This window comes from Cervus canadensis, chromosome 16, assembly GCF_019320065.1.
Source record: "Cervus canadensis isolate Bull #8, Minnesota chromosome 16, ASM1932006v1, whole genome shotgun sequence".
NCBI lineage: Eukaryota > Metazoa > Chordata > Mammalia > Artiodactyla > Cervidae > Cervus > Cervus canadensis.
Genome location: NC_057401.1, coordinates 36,675,869 through 36,698,177, shown reverse-complemented (window position 1 = coordinate 36,698,177; position 22,309 = coordinate 36,675,869). Strand labels below are relative to the sequence as shown.

Below are 22,309 nucleotides of genomic sequence, written 5' to 3'. Positions count from 1 at the left end.
CAGGAACAACAGGCAAAAATGCAAAATCCAGAGAGAGTGGGAGAACGAGATCACCAGATATAGCAGCAGCTCCTGAATGCAAAGTAATAGTCTTTAGAATTTTAGTAGGACTCTATAGTCTGACAATGACTATATGTCCAAGGGCACTTCAGAAAACCAAGAATAGGGACAGGCTAGAGGGAGAAAAAAGGGAAAGAAGCCGAACAGAGAAAGCAACAGACAGAAGAGGTGCAAGGCACAGCCAGAGCAGCCCAGATGGCACAGCAAGGACAGTGGTGGCAGCTGAAAAGCAGGGCACAGCTTTGGAGGTTAGCAGTGGTGGGTCCTGAGGGAAGGAGAAAGCAACAGTGATTCAGCGGGAGGACAAGGCACACCTCTGCTTTAGGGGCAGAAGGGGCTCTTTGGATTTCAGTTGCTGCAAAGACTACTGGTGTATGATGCTGGAAAAGGAAAGGAATATTAGTCGCACAGTCGTGTCTGACTCTCTGCGATCCCATGGACAGTAGCCAGCCAGGTCCTCTGTCCATGGAATTCTCCAGGCAAGAGTACTGGAGTGGGTTGCCATTCCCTTCTCCAGGGGATCTTCCTGACCCAGGGATCGAACCTGAGTCTCCTGCATTGCAGGCAGATTCTTTACCAACTGAGCTACTAGGAAAGCCCCATGATGCTGGAAGGCAGAGTTGATAGATTCTAGTGCTAGATAGTTTAGGAGCTCACCCTGAGTAAACAGAATCAATGAGGATTGTTGACATCCTTTTAAGTTACTTTATATTGATTTAACCTAAGAACTGGGATATTATTAAAGTATAAAATACTCTGAGAGCAGATACTAGGGAAGCTTTGGGCAGAATTGTGGGCTGGTGTCAGATACGCAGGAGCCTCATGATGACGTAAAGTCTTCTGAGTAAGGTCTCCCCTCACCTCCCTGCAACTGCACACCAAGCACCAGCTCTACGAATTGTGAAATCATTCTACCGTCATTTGCAGTCAGCCACCTTGTTAATAAGCAAATAGATAAAAGAGGGTAATTCTGTATGAACAAGTTTGTGATGCTGTGATCAGTTCAGTTCGGTCGCTCAGTCGTATCCGACTGTTTGCGACCCCATGAATCGCAGCATGCCAGGCCTCCCTGTCCATCACCAACTCAGAGTTTGCCCAAACTCATGTCCATCGAGTTGGTGATGCCATACAGCCATCTCATCCTCCGTCATCCCCTTCTCCTCCTGCCCTCAGTCTTTCCCAGCATCAGGGTCTTTTCCAGTGAGTCAACTCTTCGCTTGAGGTGGCTAAAGTATTGGAGTGTCAGTGTCCTTCCAATGAACACCCAGGACTGATCTCCATTAGGATGGACTGATTGGATCTCCTTGCAGTCCAGGGGACTCTCAAGAGTCTTCTCCAACACCACAGTTCAAAAGCATCAATTCTTGGGCGCTCAGCTTTCTTCACAGTCCAACTCTCACATCCATACATGACCACAGGAAAAACCATAACCTTGACCAGACGGACCTTTGTTGGCAAAGTAATGTTTCTGCTTTTTAATATACTATCTAGGTTGGTCATAACTTTCCTTCCAAGGTGATACTGTGATAATATATAACATTTTATAGATATTTAGTATTGCAGTTTCCTAAAGGACTGTGATAGAAACAGACTGAAGATTTTTGGAGGATTTTGAAATCCTTTGAGAGATGATGACTTTGTCTTATGATAATGTCTTATGTATCAACTTTGAATATCATTCTTAAATACCATGTAAACCTATATCCTTCATAAGAAAAATATAAATGACCCCAAACTAAGGACGTTTTTAAAGAAAGAAAATTCTATTTTACACTTAATTTTTTTCCCTGCATTCATCAGTATGTGCATACTTTGTGGCAGGCATAGTACCAAGAAATTCTCATATATTGCCTCTAATCTTTAAAATAACTCACCAAGATAGATATAGATAGGATGGGATAGAAATTCAGGAAGGTTAAGCAGCTTGTCAGAGGTTGCACAGCTAGTAAAAGGCAGAGACAAGATTTCAGCATAGATACCTCTAGCTCCAAAACCTGTCTTCCTCTGGGCCATCTCCATCATTGCACCGGACACCAGCTACACTGGAGTAAACCACAGAACCACCAACGTAAATCTTCTTTATAATATAGTTTTCAAATTTTTTTTCCTTATTTAATTTGGGCTATACTGGATCTTCATTGCTTCACAGGCTTTTCTCTGGCTGTGGTGAGCGGGGGCTACTCTAGTTGTGGTATGCAGGCATCTCATTGCAGTGGCTTCTCTTATTGCAGCATACAGGCTCTAGGAAACATAGGCTTCAGTAGTTGAGGCCCATGGGCTCAGTAGTTGCAGCTCCCAGGCTCTGGAGCACGAGCTCAGTACTTGTGGCTTATGGGCTTAGTTGCTCTGAGATATGTGGCCTTCCTGGGTTAGGGATCGAATCAGTGTCTCCTGCATTGGCTGGTGGATTCTTTACCACTGAGGCAACCAGGGAAGCCCAAGGAAAATCTTGATTATGTTCAGTAGGCTTTATTTAAGAAGGTGCAGATGATTTTTGTAAAATTTCCATTGCATAAAGGTTAAAATTAAGTTTTGAGGTTTAAAGAAGTTGGATTGTACCTCACTTGGTCAAGAATATGAAATCATCCACAGGTTGTATTGATAATGGAAGTATTAGAGTATAATTTTATAAAATATATTGAAGATTTGTTTTTAGATCTAAGGTTATATATTTTGTTGGTTGTGTTTTGTTTGGTTTGATCAAAAGTTGTCTTTTCTTTCCAAATAGCATATGTTATCAAGTACTGATCCACATTTATTCAGGGATACTTATAAGATACCTACTGTTAAAATTCAGTATTTTCATCTGATTATTAAAAGATATATTTAGAAATATTTTGATGGCATTCTGAGTTCAGGTTAAATTATGGGATTTTATTCTGTATGTACATACTGAAAATATACAAGCTCTGTGTAAAGCATTATATTTACTTTTTTATCTTTGTGTTTTAAAATTCAGGTCCCAAGTCATTTGCAAAGGCATTTTCCAGTGGCTATCTAATTGGAGAAGTTTTGCACAAGTTTGCACTTCAGGATGATTTTGCAGACTTTTCAGAAAGCAGGTTAGTGAGATTATTCTTTATTTTTAAAAAGGTCAATTCCTTTGGCCTTTGGATGTATTTAGCTTCCAAAGTTAACATTAAAGAATCATTTATCACAAGATTCCTTCCAAACCTAAACCAGGCAAATGCACCATTGATATGAAAATTGCTGCTTCCTCACATATACATATGTCATTTTCCCAGGAGTACAAAGGAGAGAAAGTGACAGGCTGTTGCAAGACCTCATCTCTAGATGGGCTGCATTTCAATGTCTTCCATAATCCTGCACTCCTGTGTTTAATCAGATTTGGGAAACTTTTGCTCCTCATTTCTCCCAAAGTTCTTTCTCCCCATTTCTTTTCATCTCTCTTCTCTTTTTGGGACTCCTATTACGTGTGTGTTGGTGTACTTGACAGTATCCCACAGGTCTCAGGAGCTTTGTTGATTTTTAAAACTAAACTTTTTATTTTAGAACAATTTTAGGCTTACAGAAAAGTTGCAAAGATAGTACAGAGTTCCCGTGCTGTTCACATCCAGTTTTCCCTACTGTTGTCATCTTATATTGGTATGGTACATTTTGTACCAAAGATTTGTTATAATTCTTATCTAATGCCTTTTTTGTTCCAATATCTTATTAGGATATCATTTTCTCAGACTTTCCTTTTTTTTTTATAATCTTTACAGTTTTAAAAAATTAAAAACTGATCAAGTATTTTGATATTGTTCCTCAGTTGGAATTAGTCTGAAATTTTCTCTCATGAGTAGAATGAGTTTTTGTGTTTTGGGATTCTGTTCATTTTTCTTCATTCTTTTTCCTTTTTTGTTACCCCTGTGAGTAGTTTCAATTGATCTATCTTTGAGTTTACTGCTTCTTTCTTCTGCCAACTCAAATGTCCTATTGAGCTATTTTAGTGACTTTTTACATCTCAGTTATACTTTTTAATTTTAGAATTCCACTTGGTTATTTTTATAATTTCTATCTCCTTATTGATATTCTATTTTTGTTGAGATGTTGTTCTCATACTTTCTTTTATACTTTTAAAAAAATGAATTATTTTAGTTTTTAACACTTACAATAGCCAACTTAAGGTCTTTGTCTAATAAATTAAACATCTGGGCTCCCTCAGAGAGTTTCTACTGACCTTTTCCCCCTAGGTAGGGACAGTATTTCCTATTTCTCTATGTGTCTCATAATTGTTGAAAACAGACATCTAGAATAATACAATGAGGTAACTCAGATTGTTCCACCTTCCCAGGCTTTGTTGCCGTTGCTGTTTGTTGTTGCTCTGCTGCTACTTTTTGTCTGTTTAATGACTCTCTTGGACTAATTTTGGAAAATCTATATTCCCTGTTGTGTATAGCACCTGAAGACTCTGCTTGGTTAGCTTAGTGAACAGAGCCCAGCAAATAAATGGAGATATTTTAAAATATCTTGAACTAATAAATCTTCCTTGGCTGAGATGCTGAGTTTGTTGAGGTATATCTTCAGTGCTTTCACAGTTTACAGCTCTGCCTTAGCCTTTACTTCCTGCTTGTATGGAGCTTAAGGTCAGCCAAAAGTGAGAGATTTGGGCCTCCTCCTGTCTTTCCTGGGTATCCAAACATTCCTACACATGCATATGGTTCTCTCGATCCCCAGGAATGCATCAGAGCTTCCCAAAGTTCCCAGTGGATATTTCATTCCTTTTTTTTTTTGGATATTTCATTCTTATATCTTCCTTTTAAGTTTTGGGGCAGCTCTTACTTGCACCAGTGGTATTACTGCCTTAGATGGTGGTGGTGGTTCAGTCACTAGGTTGTGTCCGACTCTTTGCGAGCCCATGGACTGTCTGCCAGGTTCCTCTGTCCATGGGATTCTCCAGGCAAGAATACTGGAGCAGGTTGCCATTTTGAAAACCCTATTCCCAGGGTATTAGTAAAAAGTCATCAGTGGCAACTGTTGAAGATCACAGCTACCTAAAGCAGTGATTGAGCTCTAAATTATGTTAAATAATGACAGTGTTCTGAGGATAGGACTTCTTGAGGAGTTCCAAACCTGTCTGTCCTCTCAGATGGTTGTTAGGCTGCTGGTTTTTACTGCAGGGCTCCTGATTTTCAAGAGCTGGGAAAAAGGAAATGGGAATAGGGCAAGTTAAAATGACTAAAAGCTCTCTGTTCTTACTGAGATTAAGGATTTTTTCTTGAATACGTTTTATTTATATTGTTACAAGCCTTTGGCTAATCACTAGAGTTACAAAGAAGTTAATTTTTATAAATTTTGTCAGTTTTATTATTGTCTTTTTGGAAGAATAGATTTTTGGAGGTCCTTACTCTGCCATTCATGACATCCTGCTCAATATCCATAGTGTTTTAACCTGATATTTCCCACTCAAGTATTTCTTAGTTTTTGGTTCCTTTGGATAGTATATCTCCATTGAGCATTACCTACATTGCAAGAGTTCAAGGGAAAGAAGTCTAGTACCTCCATTCTAAAGGTGAGTCATTCTTTCACAATCCAGATTATGCTAGTTGTGCAGGTAATAATAGTATAATTCAAGAGAAGCCATGGATTGTAAATATATTTTTATACCAAGTTATCCTCATTTGCTAATCCCTGACAATTTCTTAAGCTTCTAGGGTACTAGGTAACATTCTAATGCATATCCTACTCCCCATGTCTCACATCTCTTCCTCAAGAGCAAGGTATACACTGTCCTTCTCTGCTTAGCCCAAGCTGCCTCCTCTGCTTGATCTTCTAGCCCTGTGCCCACTCTGCTTCTACCTAAATCTCCTCCCTTCCAATAGAAGCAAGGATCAGCCTCTAAGATATAAGATTTCCAGGGTAGGTAAGTCAGTGTACATGCCCTTCTTTTCTCTTTTTTGCTTTCTCATGAGTTCTCATGTGCACAGATTGATTTGTGATGATCTCCATGTAACCAGGTTTCCAATCCATTTTTGGTGTCAATACTTATTATCCCTTCATGAAAGTTTTAAACTTGTCTTGTACAGTTACTTGTTATAACATCGGTCACTTTGTTGTCAGTTTCTTTGTTTGTATCTCTTTCAGTTGCACGTTGTACCTTCAGAGGATTTTGTAGTTGTACTATGAGTTATTTTTCTTTGCATCCCCAGCGCTATCATGGGCCTGGCACATGTTTAGCTTTCAGTAAATGTTTTCTGAATTAATGAATGGCTGCATATTCTGATAAGTCCTGCATTAAGCCCCTTGTCTGAACTTCTCCATAGGCAGATAGAACTCTACACCCACATCTTTAGGTGTGGTTTCCCCCATCAGCTTAAAAAGCTTTAGGTATTCCAGTTTCTCTTTCTCAAGGCTTCTATTACAAAATGCTTCCCTTGTGACCCTCATCCACCCTTTCCAGTCATATTTTCTACTAGTCTGTAGCTCTAACATAAGCTACTTTGGTCCACAAATATGTCATGTGTTTTTGTTATGCCTTGAACCTTTGTATATTATTCTTTGTTCACTTTCACCCTGAGAAACTCTTATTCATCCTTAAGATTCAGCTAAAAATCCACCCTTTTCTAAACTCTTTGTTTTCTCCCCAGCAGATTTAATTTCCTTTTACTCTTTGCTTTTTTCTGTTTGTTTCAACAACACTTCAGACATCCCTTTTTTTATTACTTTAAGTTATATTTTTTTATTTACATGTCAGTTCTTATAAGAGTTACTACCACCTGAAGGAGCCCAAACCATATATGATGAGTGAATATATGAATGTTTGTGCCTTAACTACTTTGCAAAGATGTTCAAAGTTGCAGAGTATGTTTATTCTTTGTGCTCCAGGCATTGTCCCTGACCCACTGCAGGCACACCATCATGTTTCTCTATTTGAATAAAAATGACTGACTTCAGAAAGTATATCTGGTTCTGAATTAGGTATGGAAAACTTAAAAGAACCATATTAATCAGATCATGCATGCAGTATTTCATGTGTACTGAGTTGGCTCTTGTTAGCAAGACCATGGAAGGCCTTTGCATGAAATAGAAACAGGGACCCACATGGATGGAAGTAATCATAAAGACACAGGTCTTAGTGAATAGGAAAGCCCTTGTGCAAACAGGTCTTAGTGAATAGGAAAGCCTTTGTGCAAAGAACAAAAAGCCCCATTTTGGATGAAGCTGCCTCATGCCAAGGTCCTGTGCTTGGCAAGCTGAGCCCAGGGTAGATTTCATACCTTTGTCCTGCCTCTGCATAGGTATGTGCCCTGAGTATCATCCTGTGTTGCAGCCCTGCCCTTCATTCACTGCAAAGGATGAACTTTCTGTTTCACTGAGCATCATCACATTTTTAACATGGGGAGATGGACCTATTTGTCTTAACAACCAAATACTATCAACCTTTAGTTCCTAGGACAACCCACTGTTTTTCTAGGGCTTATGATATTCTAAAGAAGACAAGAATCAGTAAATCCATGCATATGAGCTTTCTATTAGCATATTCAGTGGGGAAAAGGACCCTTCTTTGTAAAGCCTAGTTTTTAAACAGCTGTCTAGTGCCAGAGCTCATGATTTGGAGATTTTTGTGTAATATTTTTAGTTTCTTTAGTCTAAAATGTAAACAGTAAACTAAATCTGCATTGCACATAACTTGAAGTTAACTTGCTTTGGGAATTACTTCATCCTTAGAATAACTCATCTAACTCTGAAAGAATTCTGTTTTAGGATATCTGTAGTCCAACTCAGAGGGTGACAAATGAGCAGATTAGTTAAAAAAATAAAAAGTAAAGGAGCATGGATATCCCTATTCTAATGACCTTTTGAGTTGTATTCCCTCACAAGACAGCAAGGAGGTAATCCCTTGGCAGATAAGGACTGCAGGTAGAAAGGGAGAAGGCTTTTCCCAGAACACATTCCTTATCCCCTCAAGGGTCATCATTTACATCATATGCTCTGTCTCCAGAGCAAAAATGTCCCAGTGGTTTCTCTCAGTTTAAAAACAACTGTTGATTATCATGGTATACTGATTGAGCATATATTATGACAAGAGTGGGCTTCCATCCATTTACATGCCAGTTATATTCCCAAAATTTTGGTTGGATATTTAGAATATATATTATTAAAAGCTTCCAGAAAGAAGTACTATTATACCTGGACACTTCAGCCAGACCATAAAAGCCATTTTGAAGCCTACCGTGTCACTGAACCCTAGTGTTAGCAGGCTACACTGCATTCTGGACGTTGTGTAAAACAAGTAAGAGGAAGGGTAGTGTGCTTTACTTTCACTGGGCACAGGGCTAAATTTTGATAAAGTTTGCAAATGAATAGTGTTTGCTTTTGGATTTTCCCTCCCAAATTATGGTGCCTCTGACCTCTGAAGCCTAAGGTTATGTCACAGGTAAAACCTCGGAAAGTTGTCTCTCGGGCCATATCTTCGCAAATAAATGTAGTAGAGAAAACATACAAACTTTGAAGATGTGAAGGACATGAAAAGATGAACTGTGTTGAAAGATCAAAAGTGGGTGTCAGGTGCCCATCCAAGGAATGTGGACACAAGTCATTGACCTGACCATCCTCTTTCACAATCAAGACTCTTCAAAACATGGTCTATGTAGCACCCTAATCATTTTAGGCCAATGCTTGTTATCTCAAACTGTAGGTCATTTGTGGGGGAACAAATTGCAACACTGGACATGACATGAGAAGACCTAAAAAAATGTTTTACTTTTGTGGTTGATAAGATTGCCTTGTAGCATTCCTTATCTCTTCTCATTCCCTCTAAGATCTGTTTATCTTTTATCTATTTAAAATACTTTATTCAAAGTTTGGCCAATGTGGCATGCCATGCTAAGTATACTTGACCAAATATAGGAAATAGGACACTGAGTTATACCGCATGACTGGAAAAGGAATTCAGTGTCTTCTGTCAATATGTTTGTTGCTTTGGCCTTCATTTGACACTGACTTCTTTATTTATATAAATCATTCCTTTATTTTCCCAACCCCACCTCCCTTGCAGTTAGTAGGCACTTTTAGGCTAGATTTTTAGAAGATTGACAAATACCCCAAAAGTGCATACATATTTTGTGTATATGCATGGATGTGTGTTTTCTTCTCTGGGGAAAAGGTTTCATAGCTCTCATCAGATTTCCCAAGGATAGTATATGTGATTAAAAAAAAAAGTTTAGAATCACTGCTTGAAAGCTATCTCTTGAGAAATAATATACTAGAAACAGTATGACAGTATATAAAGTTTGTGTTAAGTGCTATTTACAATAGCTAGGACATGCAAGCAACCTATATGTCTTTTGACAGATGAATGGATAAATAAGTTGTGATACATATATATAATGGAATATTACTCAGCTATAGAAAGGAGTGCATTTGAGTCAATTCTAATGAGGTGGATGAACCTAGAGCCTGTTATACAAAATGGTGGTTTAGTTGCTAAGTTGTGTCCGACTCTTGAGATCCCTTGGACTGTAGCCCGCCAGGCTCCTCTGTCCGTGGTATTCTCCAAGCAAGAATACTGGAGTGGCTTGCTAGTTCCTTCACCAGGAATACAAAGTGAAGTAAGGCAGAAATAGAAAGGCAAATATCATATATTAATGCATATATATGGAATCTAAACCTGGAGAAGGGAATGGAAGCCTACTCCAGTATTCTTGCCTGGAGAGTTCCATGGACAGAGAAGCCTGGTGGCCTACAGTCCATGAGGTTGCAAAGAGTTGGACATAACTGAGCAACTAACACACACACACACACACACACACACACACACACACACACACGTGCGCATGCACAGAATCTAGAAAGATACTGATGAACCTATCTACAGAGCAGCAATGGAGATGCAGACATAGAGAACACTTTTGGACATAGTGGGGGAGAGAGAAGGTGGGATAATCTGAAACAATAGCATTGAAGTATATACATTACTATATGTAAAGTGGATAGCCAGTAAGAATTTGCTGTATTACACAGGGAACCCAAAGTCGGTGCTCTGTGACAGCCTGGAGGGTGGGGATACAGAGGGAGGTGGGAGGGAGGTTTTAGAGGGAAAGGACATATGTATACCTATGGCTGATTCTTGTTGATGTATGGCAGATACCATCACAATATTGTAAAGTTATTATCCTTCAATTAAAAATAAAATAAAATTTAAAAACTTTAAGTGCTAAGTGATCTCTTTCAGCTTCTGAAAATTCAACAGAGGTCATTGTATCTTCCCCAAATAGTTTTATAGTCTGAAATGAAGTTATTGAGTGAGTAACCCTATAATATTAGAAATTCTGCCAACTCCCTCTGTAAGGTATCCTCTTTTTTCAGGGAGAAGATGGGACTTTGACTTATAAGTATATTCAGTATATTTTTTTCCATCAAAGAATGTCACTGATGTTTGAAAGTTAAAGTAAAGAGAAAGTAGGCCAGTGGATAAAATTGACATTTGCATCCAGTTTGAACATAAGAGAGGCACAAAAGTTGAAAATGCATCTAACATCTTTTTGCTTTTATTCTGCTGCTGTATTCACAGGCTTATTAATGGCCCTTGGTCATTTGAGACCTTTATTGCAACAGTTGCATCAGTTTATCACTACTAATTACACCTGTTTTCCTGCTATGAACTACTAAAGGGCAGGGTGTCTTATTCATCTTTGTAAGACCTTAATAATTTTATAAACATTTATTAAATAAATAAGTTACTGGTATAGTTGAGAGAGTAAATTAATAATGAATTAATGAGTTCTTCTAAAATGTGAGCCTCATTTGATAATAGATGATTCAACAATACATATACTTTAGAAAGTCTTTAGTGATTTTTGAAGAAGTGATATAAACTGTACAGTAATAATCTCATGACTCATCTAGTTGTATGGCTAATATTGATTGGCTATTTCTGACAATGCCTGAGAAGATAATGGTGAGAGTCATCACTTTCAGTCATCACTGAAAATAAGGTTATTTTCAGGTTATACCAATTAAAGAAATGGATATTTAAAGTGCAGTTTTGTCTTCTGAGTAAAATATTTTTCAAAACTATAGTTAAGTTTTTCCATTTTGAAGAAGGCATTTAGATATGTTTTTGTACTGACTTCCTGTAGAAATTCTAGTATCTAAGTAGCAGAGTGTATGAAATTAATGAGTTTTAGTTTAGCCATTCAAGAGAAATAAATGCATGGAGCTAGGGCAATAGACAAAATCTCAACTTGTCTAGAGGATTAAGTGGTTTTTGCAAGGACTGATAAATTTAAAAGAACATGGTATTTGGTTATGAAAATCCTCTGATATTTGTTGTTTGCCTTTAGTTCAATGTCTTATTATGTGAAATATTTTAATGCCTAGGATTTCAAGTGCCAAACTTAACAATTTTTCTCGCTTGGAGCCCACCCTTCACCTGTTGGGTGTGCAATTTGATCAGAATGTGGCCCACAATATCATCACAGAGAAGCCTGGGGCTGCCACGAAACTCTTATATCAGCTGTACATTGCTCTCCAGAGGAAAAAGAAAGGGGTTCAGACTGGAGTGGAAATGCCAACCGTACAGCCCCTGATGAGCACAAAAGTTCAAAACATGAAAAGCGAGGCTTTTAGAGATGTAAGTATATAAAGAAAAATTATAAACATATCAGAATATAAAAGCTTGTTGAAAAGACATGGCAATGATGTTGCATTTTCAAAGAAGCCCCTTAGAGCATGTATATCCCTGATTATGTTATTGGCCCTATTCAGGTTTTATCTTTTCTTTCCATTTATTCATTTTTGACGCCTCCCTCCATCCTCTCCACTAAGCTCCAGTAACTTATCAAATTCTGTTTGTTCCTAATTCCTTGCGCTTCTTAGGCCTGCTCTTTTTCTTCTATACCCCTGTTGAATCCACTCAGATCTCCTGCTGCAACCTATGAATGAATCTCTGCTCTTCAGGCTTGTCTCCTAAAGTTTAATCAACTGCTAGGAGAATCTGCCCTCAATTGCACTTTTGTTGGCTTCTTCTCAGAAACCTGCTATTCTACAAATACGTTGTGTGTGTTAGTTGCTCAGTTGTGTCCAACTCTTTGCAACCCCATGGACTGTAGCCTGCCAAGCTCTTCTGTCCGTAGAATTCTCCAGGCAAGAATACTGGAGTGGGTTGCCATTTCCTTCTCCAGAGGAGCTTCTAGACCCAGGGATTGAACCTGGATCTCCTGCATTGCAGGCAGACTCTTTACCATCTGAGCCACCCAGGAAGCTACTCTACAAATATCTTGTCCCTTGATTTGACTAGCATTTAAATTTTTTCACTAAACACTGTCAACCTTTTGGTATCTTTTCATAACCCTCAGCATTGTCTTTCTTCTGTTATTACACTGGCAGCCTGTTATTGAATAGGACTCATTTATTTCTGCTCTTCCCTCTGTCCTACCCAAGCTCACCATTCTCCTCTCTCCTCTTCCCCTAAACTTCCTTCCATCTACTCTGCAACCTTCCCAGTACACATAGACTCTTTCTGGGGAACTCCTAGGGCACAGATAATTCTCACTCTTTGGTGTTAACCACCTCTTGCTGATTTTATTGACTTTCATTATTTACCTGTCATATGACCTCACAAGAGTTTTAGTTCCTCCAATTCAAAAAATTTGCCTAGTACAATGCTTTGAACATTGAAAATACTCATTAAATGTCCTTTGATTATTATTTTTAATTGAAATATAGTTGCTTTACACTGCTGTGTCAGTCTCTGCTGTCCAGCCAGTGAATCAGTCACATGTATAAATATCCCCCCTCTTTTTTGGATTTCCTTCCCATTTAGATCACCACAAAGCACCAAGTAGAGTTCTATGTGCTATACAGTAGGTTCATAATAGTGTATATATGTCAACTGCAGTCTCTCAATTCATTCATATGTTGGTTCTCAACGTCCATGTGTCTATTTCTGCTTTGCAAATAAGATCATCTTACCATTTTTCGAGATTCCACATATATGCATTAATACATAACATTTTTTTTCCTTCTGACTTACTTCACTCTGTATGACAGTCTCCAGGTCCATCTAAGTCTCTGCAGATGACCCAATTTTGTTCTTTTTTATGACTGAATAATATTTCATTGTATATATTGATACATAACACATCTTCTTTATCCATTCCTTTGTTGATGGACATTTTGGTTGCTTCCATGTACTGGCTATTGTAAATAGTGCTGCAATGAACATTGGAGTGCATGGTTTTCTCTGGGTACATGCCCAGTAGTAGGATTGCTGCGTCATATGGTAGTCCTATTTTAGTATTTTAAGGAACCTCCATTTTGTTCTCCATAGTGGGTGTACCAATTTACATTCCTACCAACTGTGTAAGAAGGTTTCCTTTTCTCCACACCCTTTCCAGCATTTATTGTTTTAAGACTTTTTGGTTATGGCCCTTCTGACTGTTGTGAGGTGATACTTCATTGTAGTTTTGATCTGCGTTTCTCTAATAATTAGTGATGTTGGGAGCCCTCCAGATACCATGATTAGGCAGGTCATGAAGGTGGAACTGGGAAAGAATTACATTCATTTTTTGTATTGGGGATGCCTTTATTAGCCTTTTAGTATCACCACCCATAATGAAAATAGACACATTCAATCTGCATAATTTAGGGACTCCCAAATTGTGTTTCAATATTATACTTTTCAAAATTAGTTATATTGATACTTCCTTCCTAATATTTCCTAGTCCCTAAGTTAATGCTGAGTTTAGAAAATTTGAATGGAAAATTTACATATCTGTGTACCTGTGAGTGTATTACATTGCATATTATTCTGATAAACTGAATAACTAAACTTATATATATATATGGAATATTTAGCAACGCTTGAGCAGAAGACGACAAAATGAAATCATGGCCAAAATCCAAGCAGCTATCATACAGATTCCTAAACCCGCATCAGATCGTACTCTGAAAATACTTGACACCCAAAAATTAATGAAAAAGAAAAGAGAGGCAGAGGTAAGTGATAGTCCTTTAACATTGTGTTGTGCTTATCTTAATGAAAGGATGATCTTTCCCTAAGAGAGAAACTTCCCTGAACTTCCTACTTCCTTTTCAAATTACCTCTGGCATTGTCCCTTCTCATTTAAAACACATGCACTGCATGCATGTCCAATCCGTTTTATTCCATTATTTGTTTAGAAACAGAGAATATAGCTTTAGGATATGGATGACAAACTGCTGTTAAATGAGAATACCTGTGTGGGCTCTTGTGTGGTGGATTCTGTGATCACGAGCAAACTGTGCCAGGGTGGGTGCTGTTGTGATGGGTCACGACACCCATGCATACAACAGGGGCCAGTCTAGGTACCCAAAATACCATCTATGTGCCATTCCTACTATTTGCTTTTCCCTGATACTTCCTCCCCATGTTGCACTGTCTTTCTATGAATCCTAGAAATGTTAAGCAATTTGCTTGCTCTCATTATATTTAGATTTAAGATATACTATTGATAAATATATCATATTACTTAACACTTATCAGTCATTCCTATAGGATACGATCTCATTATATTTCACAGGGGAGCAATACTATCTGTGCATTTTGATGCTAATTCCTGGAATCTACACTTAATGCTGCTATGATTGTTAGTAATATTCTCCTCTTTAACTTAAGAAAACAGCTACCATTTATTCATCATCTGCTGTATGTCAGGCTGTGGGTTGGGCATTTCACATTGTCTTTAATTTGTAAACAACTCGCTATGTAGGGTATTGCTTTCCCAATTTTTTGGATAAGGAAACAGGCTCAGAAGACAGACATGTTTTACCCAAGTTCACAATGCTGATAAAGCAGATTGGCAGGTCACTCTGATATCTAAATCCATTGCATTTTATTTTAATTCACACTTAATTTTTAATATTGAAATCCTATAGTTAGAGTCTAAAAATATTACCAACAGAGGCTTTTTTCTGACCCCATTTTAGTAAAAATATTCAGGATGGGGAATATGTGTACACGCATGGTGGATTCATGTCAATGTATGGCAAAACCACTACAATATTGTAAATAATTAGCCTCCAATTAAAATAAATAAATTTATATTAAAAAAATTTAATTCTTCTGTTTCCTTGAGTTGATTAAAGTTTATGAAAAAGGATTTGCAGTAGGCTGATGAGCTAAAATTAATTTTCCAACAGCAAATTAATAGTATATATAAGAGTGCACAAGAAATGTTTAAAACACCCAAGATAATTTTTGAAGAAATATTTATATCCAAAAAATGCTTCAGTTCAGTTCAGTTCAGTTCAGTTGCTCAGTCGTGTCTGACTCTGCAACCCCATGAACCGCAGCCCGCCAGGCCTCCCTGTCCATCACCGACTCCCAGAGTTATTCTCATTTAAAATAATTGTAATCGCTTCTCGGCCTTTTGGCTAAGATCAAATGTAAAATAATTGTAATTAAAAATGCACATCCTAACTTTTTTATAATATTTTTTCTTGTTAAATGCCTTTTGATGTACTTTTAGAGCTAGCATTGTGAACTGAATTATTCAGATTAGGCAATTTTCACCTTCTTTTAGGTACCTTTAGCCTACACTGAAAGTAACAAATTGGAATAGAAGAATATTCTAGAATATTTATAAATCCTAACTAGCTTGAATTATTAGTACATATCACTTTTGCAAATTTGAATGAAAGTGATAAATGAGAAAGTTTCAATATATTTAGAGGTAAAAAATTGATGATGAATTTTCTTTAAAGGATGTGGCCAATGAAATTAAGAAGTTTGAAGCATTAATAAAAAAGGATCTCCAGGCAAAAGAAAGGTGAGATAAAATTATTTTAATAATCAAAAATTTGATTTTTCTTTAAAAAGTTCATTTTACTTTAACTTTTGAATATTTAGAAACAGTTTGCCTGAAACAGCTATTCCAAGGATGTTTTCACTTTGTAGAGTCTTTATTGAGAGAGTGTATTAAGGAAGATAAATGAGAAAATTCAGATTAGTTGTTCATTAACAATTTTGTAAATATCAAGAAGGTAAGTAGCTATTATGATTTGTGAGGTTAATTTTTTTTTCTATGCTATACTTATCACATATACTATTTAAACATTCACTAACATTTTTTCAAGTTACTATTCATTTACATTTGTCACTGTACTGCCTTTATTAGACTCTAATTGCTCTCCCCTTGCATCCTCAGCATTTAGCACAGGGACCAGTAATAAAGGACTGCTGAATGAGTGTTGACTAACTGTCACTAAGAGGATTCAGTGGGTTCTTTATAGAAAGCTCCTGGTTAATGGGCTTCTTTTGCTTAAAGATAAAGATCATCTCCCCTTTTGTTTCCTATCAGGGGTCACTGACTCCTAGAAAACAATTAATGAGGGACTGCACATATAGAAGCAGCTTGAATTCTTCTGCATTTTTTCATGGAAACTATCCAAAGTCTACTCATTTACATTTTATAGAATAGGAAATAAACCTCTGTTAAGGAAGAAAAATAGACACAAATTATATACTTTATATTAATGTTCCATATTAATATTTCTGAGCAAAGGGAATAGAATCAAATGAAGTGGAATAAGATTAAGCTGGAAGAAGAAATGGTGAGGAAGTCAGGTGTGAATGGAAATGAAGCAGAATGAAGAACGTATGTGTTAACTGCCTTTCCTCCTTCCTTCTGTGGAAACTCCTGGTGCCCTACTCTAAGCCTTGCTCATGTTTATCTGTGCTTCCCTGATGCCTAAAATAACCTCAGCCCAAGCCTACTGTCCCCTGCAGCGGCCACCTGAACCCCACCACGCTCTCCCTGACCTTCCTCTGATGGACCCCCAGATAAAAAATGCTGGGAGACACTGGCCTAGGGCAAACTTTAAAAGAAACAAAAAAGTTATGGTACAATATTGCCTTTCTTAACCCCTGTTATTGACCACTACTTCTTTAGTTCATTCTGAATCCTTAGCTTAGAATCAAACATGTTCTGGACTCATCCAGAAATTTCACATTACTTGATGGCAGAAGGCACTAAAATCATCTTTTAAGGTGACCTAAGGAGCAATTTCTGCAGCTGCCCCATTCAAAGCCTGCTCCCAAAGCACTTTCTCATGGATGTCATTTCAAAGTCTGCCGTTTCTTTTGTGAAAGGATGAAATGAATGCTCAGTGAGAGCAATGCAAGAACAACCATTGCTGCTTTTCCCCCACGTATCCTATTTCTTTATTTTTTAAGACAAATAGTAAATGCCACCCCCTCTTTTGTTCTTTGTTTCTTTTCTGAGGCTGTTGGCTGCTGTAATTTGACATTTGGATTCACAGATTTACGTTACTTTCCTTCTAACAACTGCTTTTTAAAATATATACACACACTCATGAATTTGGCCAAGGTTCCTATCACTAATAATCACACTCATACAATTATTAACTCTATGGAGGCTTGACAATCAAACAGACATAAAGTAAACGTAATTATTGCCCTCAAGAAACCCGTACTCTCATAAAATGAATATTTATTCAAGAAAATATCATGTAACTTTCTTCAGGCCTTGATTGGGGTAACACAGAAGATGGGTGTATGTATGGATGGTTGGATAGACTGATTGATGAACAAAGGAGAATCAATATCTTAAGTATATTGATAGCAGCCAAACAGTGTTGAGAGAGACCTATTAACCCATGCTCAATGTAAGGCAAACTCTTTTAAATGTCACATTTAAGTGAAAATATAATAAGAATTTTGATGAAGGATCTAAAAAATTATGCTACATTTCCATACATTAATATTAATTTCATAAATTAATAGTCATAAATATTAATTATACTGAACTTAGTAAATAGAGTTAAAATTTGTCTTCGATCTTCCTGAGGCTTTGCTAGCTACGTAATTTCTGCTGAATGACTCTCAGTTGACAGAATACAATCAAAGGTTGAGCACCTGCCAATAAAATAACCAGAATTTCAGTGTGTAGTTTTTTTAAATTGTATTATACTTGTGTAGTGCTTCTTAGCATATGATTTGAAATTTAGCAAACATCATCTACATGTCAGTACTGTGAGGCACAGGTACAGAGAAAAGTAAAATAGTATACTTTTCTCCTATGCTCAGAGTTCAGCTGGAAGCAGCAAATATAGAAATAATGAACTATAATAAAATATGATCTGTGCCAAAAATATGTGATTATTAAGTAGAACTAATTATAATTTAAGAATTTTGATTCAACTATGTAAATGGGTTTGATCTTTGATTTAATAAAACTGCGTATACTCAGATTAGGAAAGAACATGTGTGATTATTACTTTGTTAAACATGAAATTAACTGCTTTCATAAAAACACTTCAGTCTATATGAGAATTGATGACTGTTTAATCCCTGAATACCATAATAATGTTTCCCTGTCTTTTGAATAACATTATAAGTTATATTTTAAGCTGAACACTGAAGTTCTAATGTTTGCTTTAATGCTTGTATTAATAAATGAACAGAGCACCCAAGGGTGCTGAGGTCTTCCCCTGTAGTCACAAGTAGCGGTGGGTGATTAAGTTGTATTTTAAAATCTAAATAAAAACTATTGTCCTTAGTGCATCCAAGACATCTCTAGATACAGCAGGCCAGACAACCACCGATTTGTTAAACACTTATTCAGATGATGACTACATTAAAAAAATCCAAAAGCGCCTTGAAGAAGATGCTTTTGCACGAGAGCAAAGGGAGAAAAGACGGCGGCGACTCTTAATGGATCAGTTAATAGCTCATGAAGCCCAAGAGGTACGATGTTTAGTTGTTGATTGAATAAAAGTGCTTGAAATTTTTACAAAATACAGTCTTTTATACACTCTTATGTGTATCTTCTGTATGTATTATGCACTACTCTGAATCAGTGTTTCATCTTCACACCATGATAGCAAATACACTCAGGAAAAAAACTACATAAAACACTTACCAAAGAATCTAAAATCTGGTGATGCTTATACAACATTGTGAATTTGCTTAATTGTACACTGAACTATACACTTGAAAGTGGTTGAAATGGTAAATTTTATATAATAAAAAAATACTGACAAAATAGGAATCTAAAAGTTATGGCAACCATGTATATCTATTGTTACTTATAGACGAAAAAGGGAACTTTTTATCCTAGGTTTCAGTTCAGTTCAGTTCAGTCGCTCAGTCCTGTCCAACTCTTTGCGACCCCATGAACCACAGCATGCCAGGCCTCCCTGTCCATCACCAACTCCCAGAGTCGACCCAAACCCACGTCCATTGAGTCGGTGATGCCATCCAACCATCTCATCCTCTGTCGTTCCCTTCTCCTCCTGCCTTCAATCTTTCCCAGCATCAGGGTCTTTTCCAATGAGTCAGCTCTTCACATCAGGTGGCCAAAGTATTGGAGCTTCAGCTTCAGCATCAGTCCTTCCCATGAACACCCAGGACTGATCTCCTTTAGGATGGACTGTTGGATCTCCTTGCAGTCCAAGGGACTCTCAAGAGTCTTCTCCAACACCACACTTCAAAAGCATCAATTTTTCCATGCTCAGCTTTCTTTATTGTCCAACTCTTACATCCATACATGACCGCTGGAAAAACCATAGCCTTGACTAGACAGACCTTTGTTGGCAAAGTAATGTCTCTGCTTTTTAATATGCTGTCTAGGTTGGTCATAACTTTCCTTCCAAGGAGTAAGCGTCTTTTAATTTCATGGCTGCAATCACCATCTGCAGTGATTTTGGAGCCCAGAAAAATAAAGTCAGCCACTGTTTCCACTGTTTCCCCATCTATTTCCCATGAAGTGATGGGACCGGATGCCATGATCTTAGTTTTCTGAATGTTCAGTTTTAAGCCAACTTTATCACTCTCCTCTTTCACTTTCATCAAGAGGCTCTTTAGTTCTTCTTCACTTTCTGCCATAAGGGTGGTGTCATCTGCATATCTGAGGTTACTGAGGTATAATTGACAAATAAAAATTGTATATATTTAAAGTATATAATTGATGTTTTGATATATGTATGCATTGTGAAATGATTACCATAATCAAACTAATTAGCACACCCATCACCTTAACAACAAAAAAAATAAGTTACCATTTTTGTGTGTGTGTTTGGTGAAAATACTTAAGATCTACTTTTTTAAGTTCAACATTTTTAGATTCCACATTTAGTAAGATTATGTAATATTTGTCTCTCTTATGTCTGGCTTATTTTTCTTGGCATAATGGTCTCCAGGTTCAAACATATTATCACAAATGATAATATTTTCTTTTTTTTTTTTAAGATTGATCATATTCTGTATATGCATGCATGTGCACTAAGTCGCTTCATTCGTGTCTGGCTCTTTGTGACCCTCTGGACCATAGCCCACAGTGGGTTGTCATGTCCTCCTCTAGGGGATCATCCCAACCTAGGGATTGAATCCACATGTCTTATGCCTCTTGCATTGGCAGGCAGGTTTTTTTACCACTAGTGCCACCTGAAAAGCTCATTCTAGATATAAATATATACATATATTTATGTGTGTATATATATAATATTTATATATATAAAGAAAATGTGAGATGCATATATATATTCACTTAAGTGTCCATTCATCTACCAGTGGACACTTAGATTGTTTCTGTGTCATGGCCATTGTGAATAGTGCTGCAGTGAACGTAGGGTTGCAAACATCTCTTTGAGATACTGATTTCATTTCCTTTCATTTCCATTGGATATATACCCAGAAGTAGGATTTCTGAGTCATATGGTCATGCTATTTTTAATTTTTAAAGGAAGCAGTATACTATTTTCCATAGTGGCTGTACCAGTTTACATTCCCACCAACAGTTTACAAAGGATTCCATTTTCACCACATCCTTGCCAACACTTTTTATCTCATTTTTGTTTTATGTTTCTTGAGAATAGCTATTCTAACAGAAATTCGCAACAATACCCAGTTGTGGATGTGACTGGTGATGGAAGTAAAGTCTGATGTTGTGAAGAACAATATTGCATAGGAACGTGGAATGTTAGGTCCATAAATCAAGATACATTAGAAGTGTTCAAGCAAGAGATAGCAAGAGTGAACATTGACATTTCAAGAATCAGTGAACTCAAATGGACTGGAATGGACGAATTTAATACACATGACCATTATATCTACTACTGTGGGCAAGAATCCCCTAGAAGAAATGGAGTAACCCTCATAGTCAGAAAAAGAGTCTGAAATACAGTACTTGGATGCAAACTCAAAAATGACAGCATGATCTCTGTTCGTTTCCAAGGCAAACCATTCAACATCACAGTAATGCAAGTCTATGCCCCAACCAGAAGAAGCTGAAGTTGAACAGTTCTATGAAGACCTACAAGACCTTCTAGAACTAACACCCAAAAAAGATGTCCTTTTCATCATGGGGGAATGGAATGCCAAAGTAGGAAGTCAAGAGATAACTAGAGTAACAGGTAAAATTGGCCTTGGAGTACATAATGAAGCAGGGCAAAGGATAAAAGAGTTTTGCCAAGGGAAAGCACTGGTCATAGCAAACACCCGCTTCCAACAACACAAGGGAAGACTCTACACATGGACATCACCAGATCTTCAATACCAAAATCAGATTGATTATATTCTTTGCAGCCAAAAATTGAGAAGCTCTATAGAGTCAGTAAAACAAGGCCAGGAGCTGACTGGTTCAGATCATGAACTCCTTATTGGCAAGTTCAGACTTAAATTGAAGAAAGTAGGGAAAATCACTAGGTCATTCAAGTATGGCCTAAATCAAATTCCTTATGATTATATAGTGAAAGTGACAGATTCAAGGGGTTAGGTCTGATAGAGTGCCTGAAGAACTATGGACAGAGGTTCATGACACTGTACAGGAGGCAGTGATCAAGACCATCCCCAAAAAAAAGAAATGCAAAAAGGCAAGATAGTTGTCTGAGGATGCCTTACAAATAGCTGAAAAAAGAAGAGAAACTAAAGGCAAAGAAGGAAAGGAAAGATATATCCATTTGAATGCAGTGTTCCAAAGAGTAGAAAGGAGAGATAAGAAAGCCTTCCTAAGTGATCAATACAAATAAATAGAGGAAAACAATAGAATGGGAAAGACTAGAGATCCCTTCAAGAAAATTAGAGATACCAAGGGACTGTTTCATGCAGAGATGGGCACAATAAAGGACAGAAATGGTATGAACCTAGCAAAAGCAGAACATATTAGGAAGAGGTGGCAACAATACACAGAAGAACTGTACAAAAAAGATCTTCATGACCCAGATAACCATGATGGTGTGATCACTCACCCAGAGCCAGACATCCTGGAGTGTGAAGTCAAGTGGGCCTTAGGAAACATGACTA

General features: G+C 37.3%; 1 protein-coding gene across 6 annotated transcripts in view; it reads left to right on the top strand.

The window, feature by feature from the left end:
* SPEF2 (sperm flagellar 2) overlaps positions 1-22,309 on the top strand; it is a 187,896-nt gene that overhangs the window by 7,571 nt on the left and 158,016 nt on the right. For 4 of the 6 annotated variants that reach the window (XR_006273380.1, XM_043488877.1, XM_043488878.1 and 1 more), the window contains exons 2-6: positions 3,020-3,122; positions 11,386-11,638; positions 13,864-14,004; positions 15,751-15,815; positions 18,568-18,754. Coding sequence is in view for 5 of the 6 variants with exons in the window: in XM_043488877.1 (XP_043344812.1) it covers positions 3,020-3,122; positions 11,386-11,638; positions 13,864-14,004; positions 15,751-15,815; positions 18,568-18,754 (749 nt within the window). In the remaining variant the exon portion in view is untranslated. The remainder of the gene's footprint in view (positions 1-3,019; positions 3,123-11,385; positions 11,639-13,863; positions 14,005-15,750; positions 15,816-18,567; positions 18,755-22,309) is intronic. The other 2 variants (XM_043488875.1, XM_043488876.1) reach the window with 1 other exon arrangement.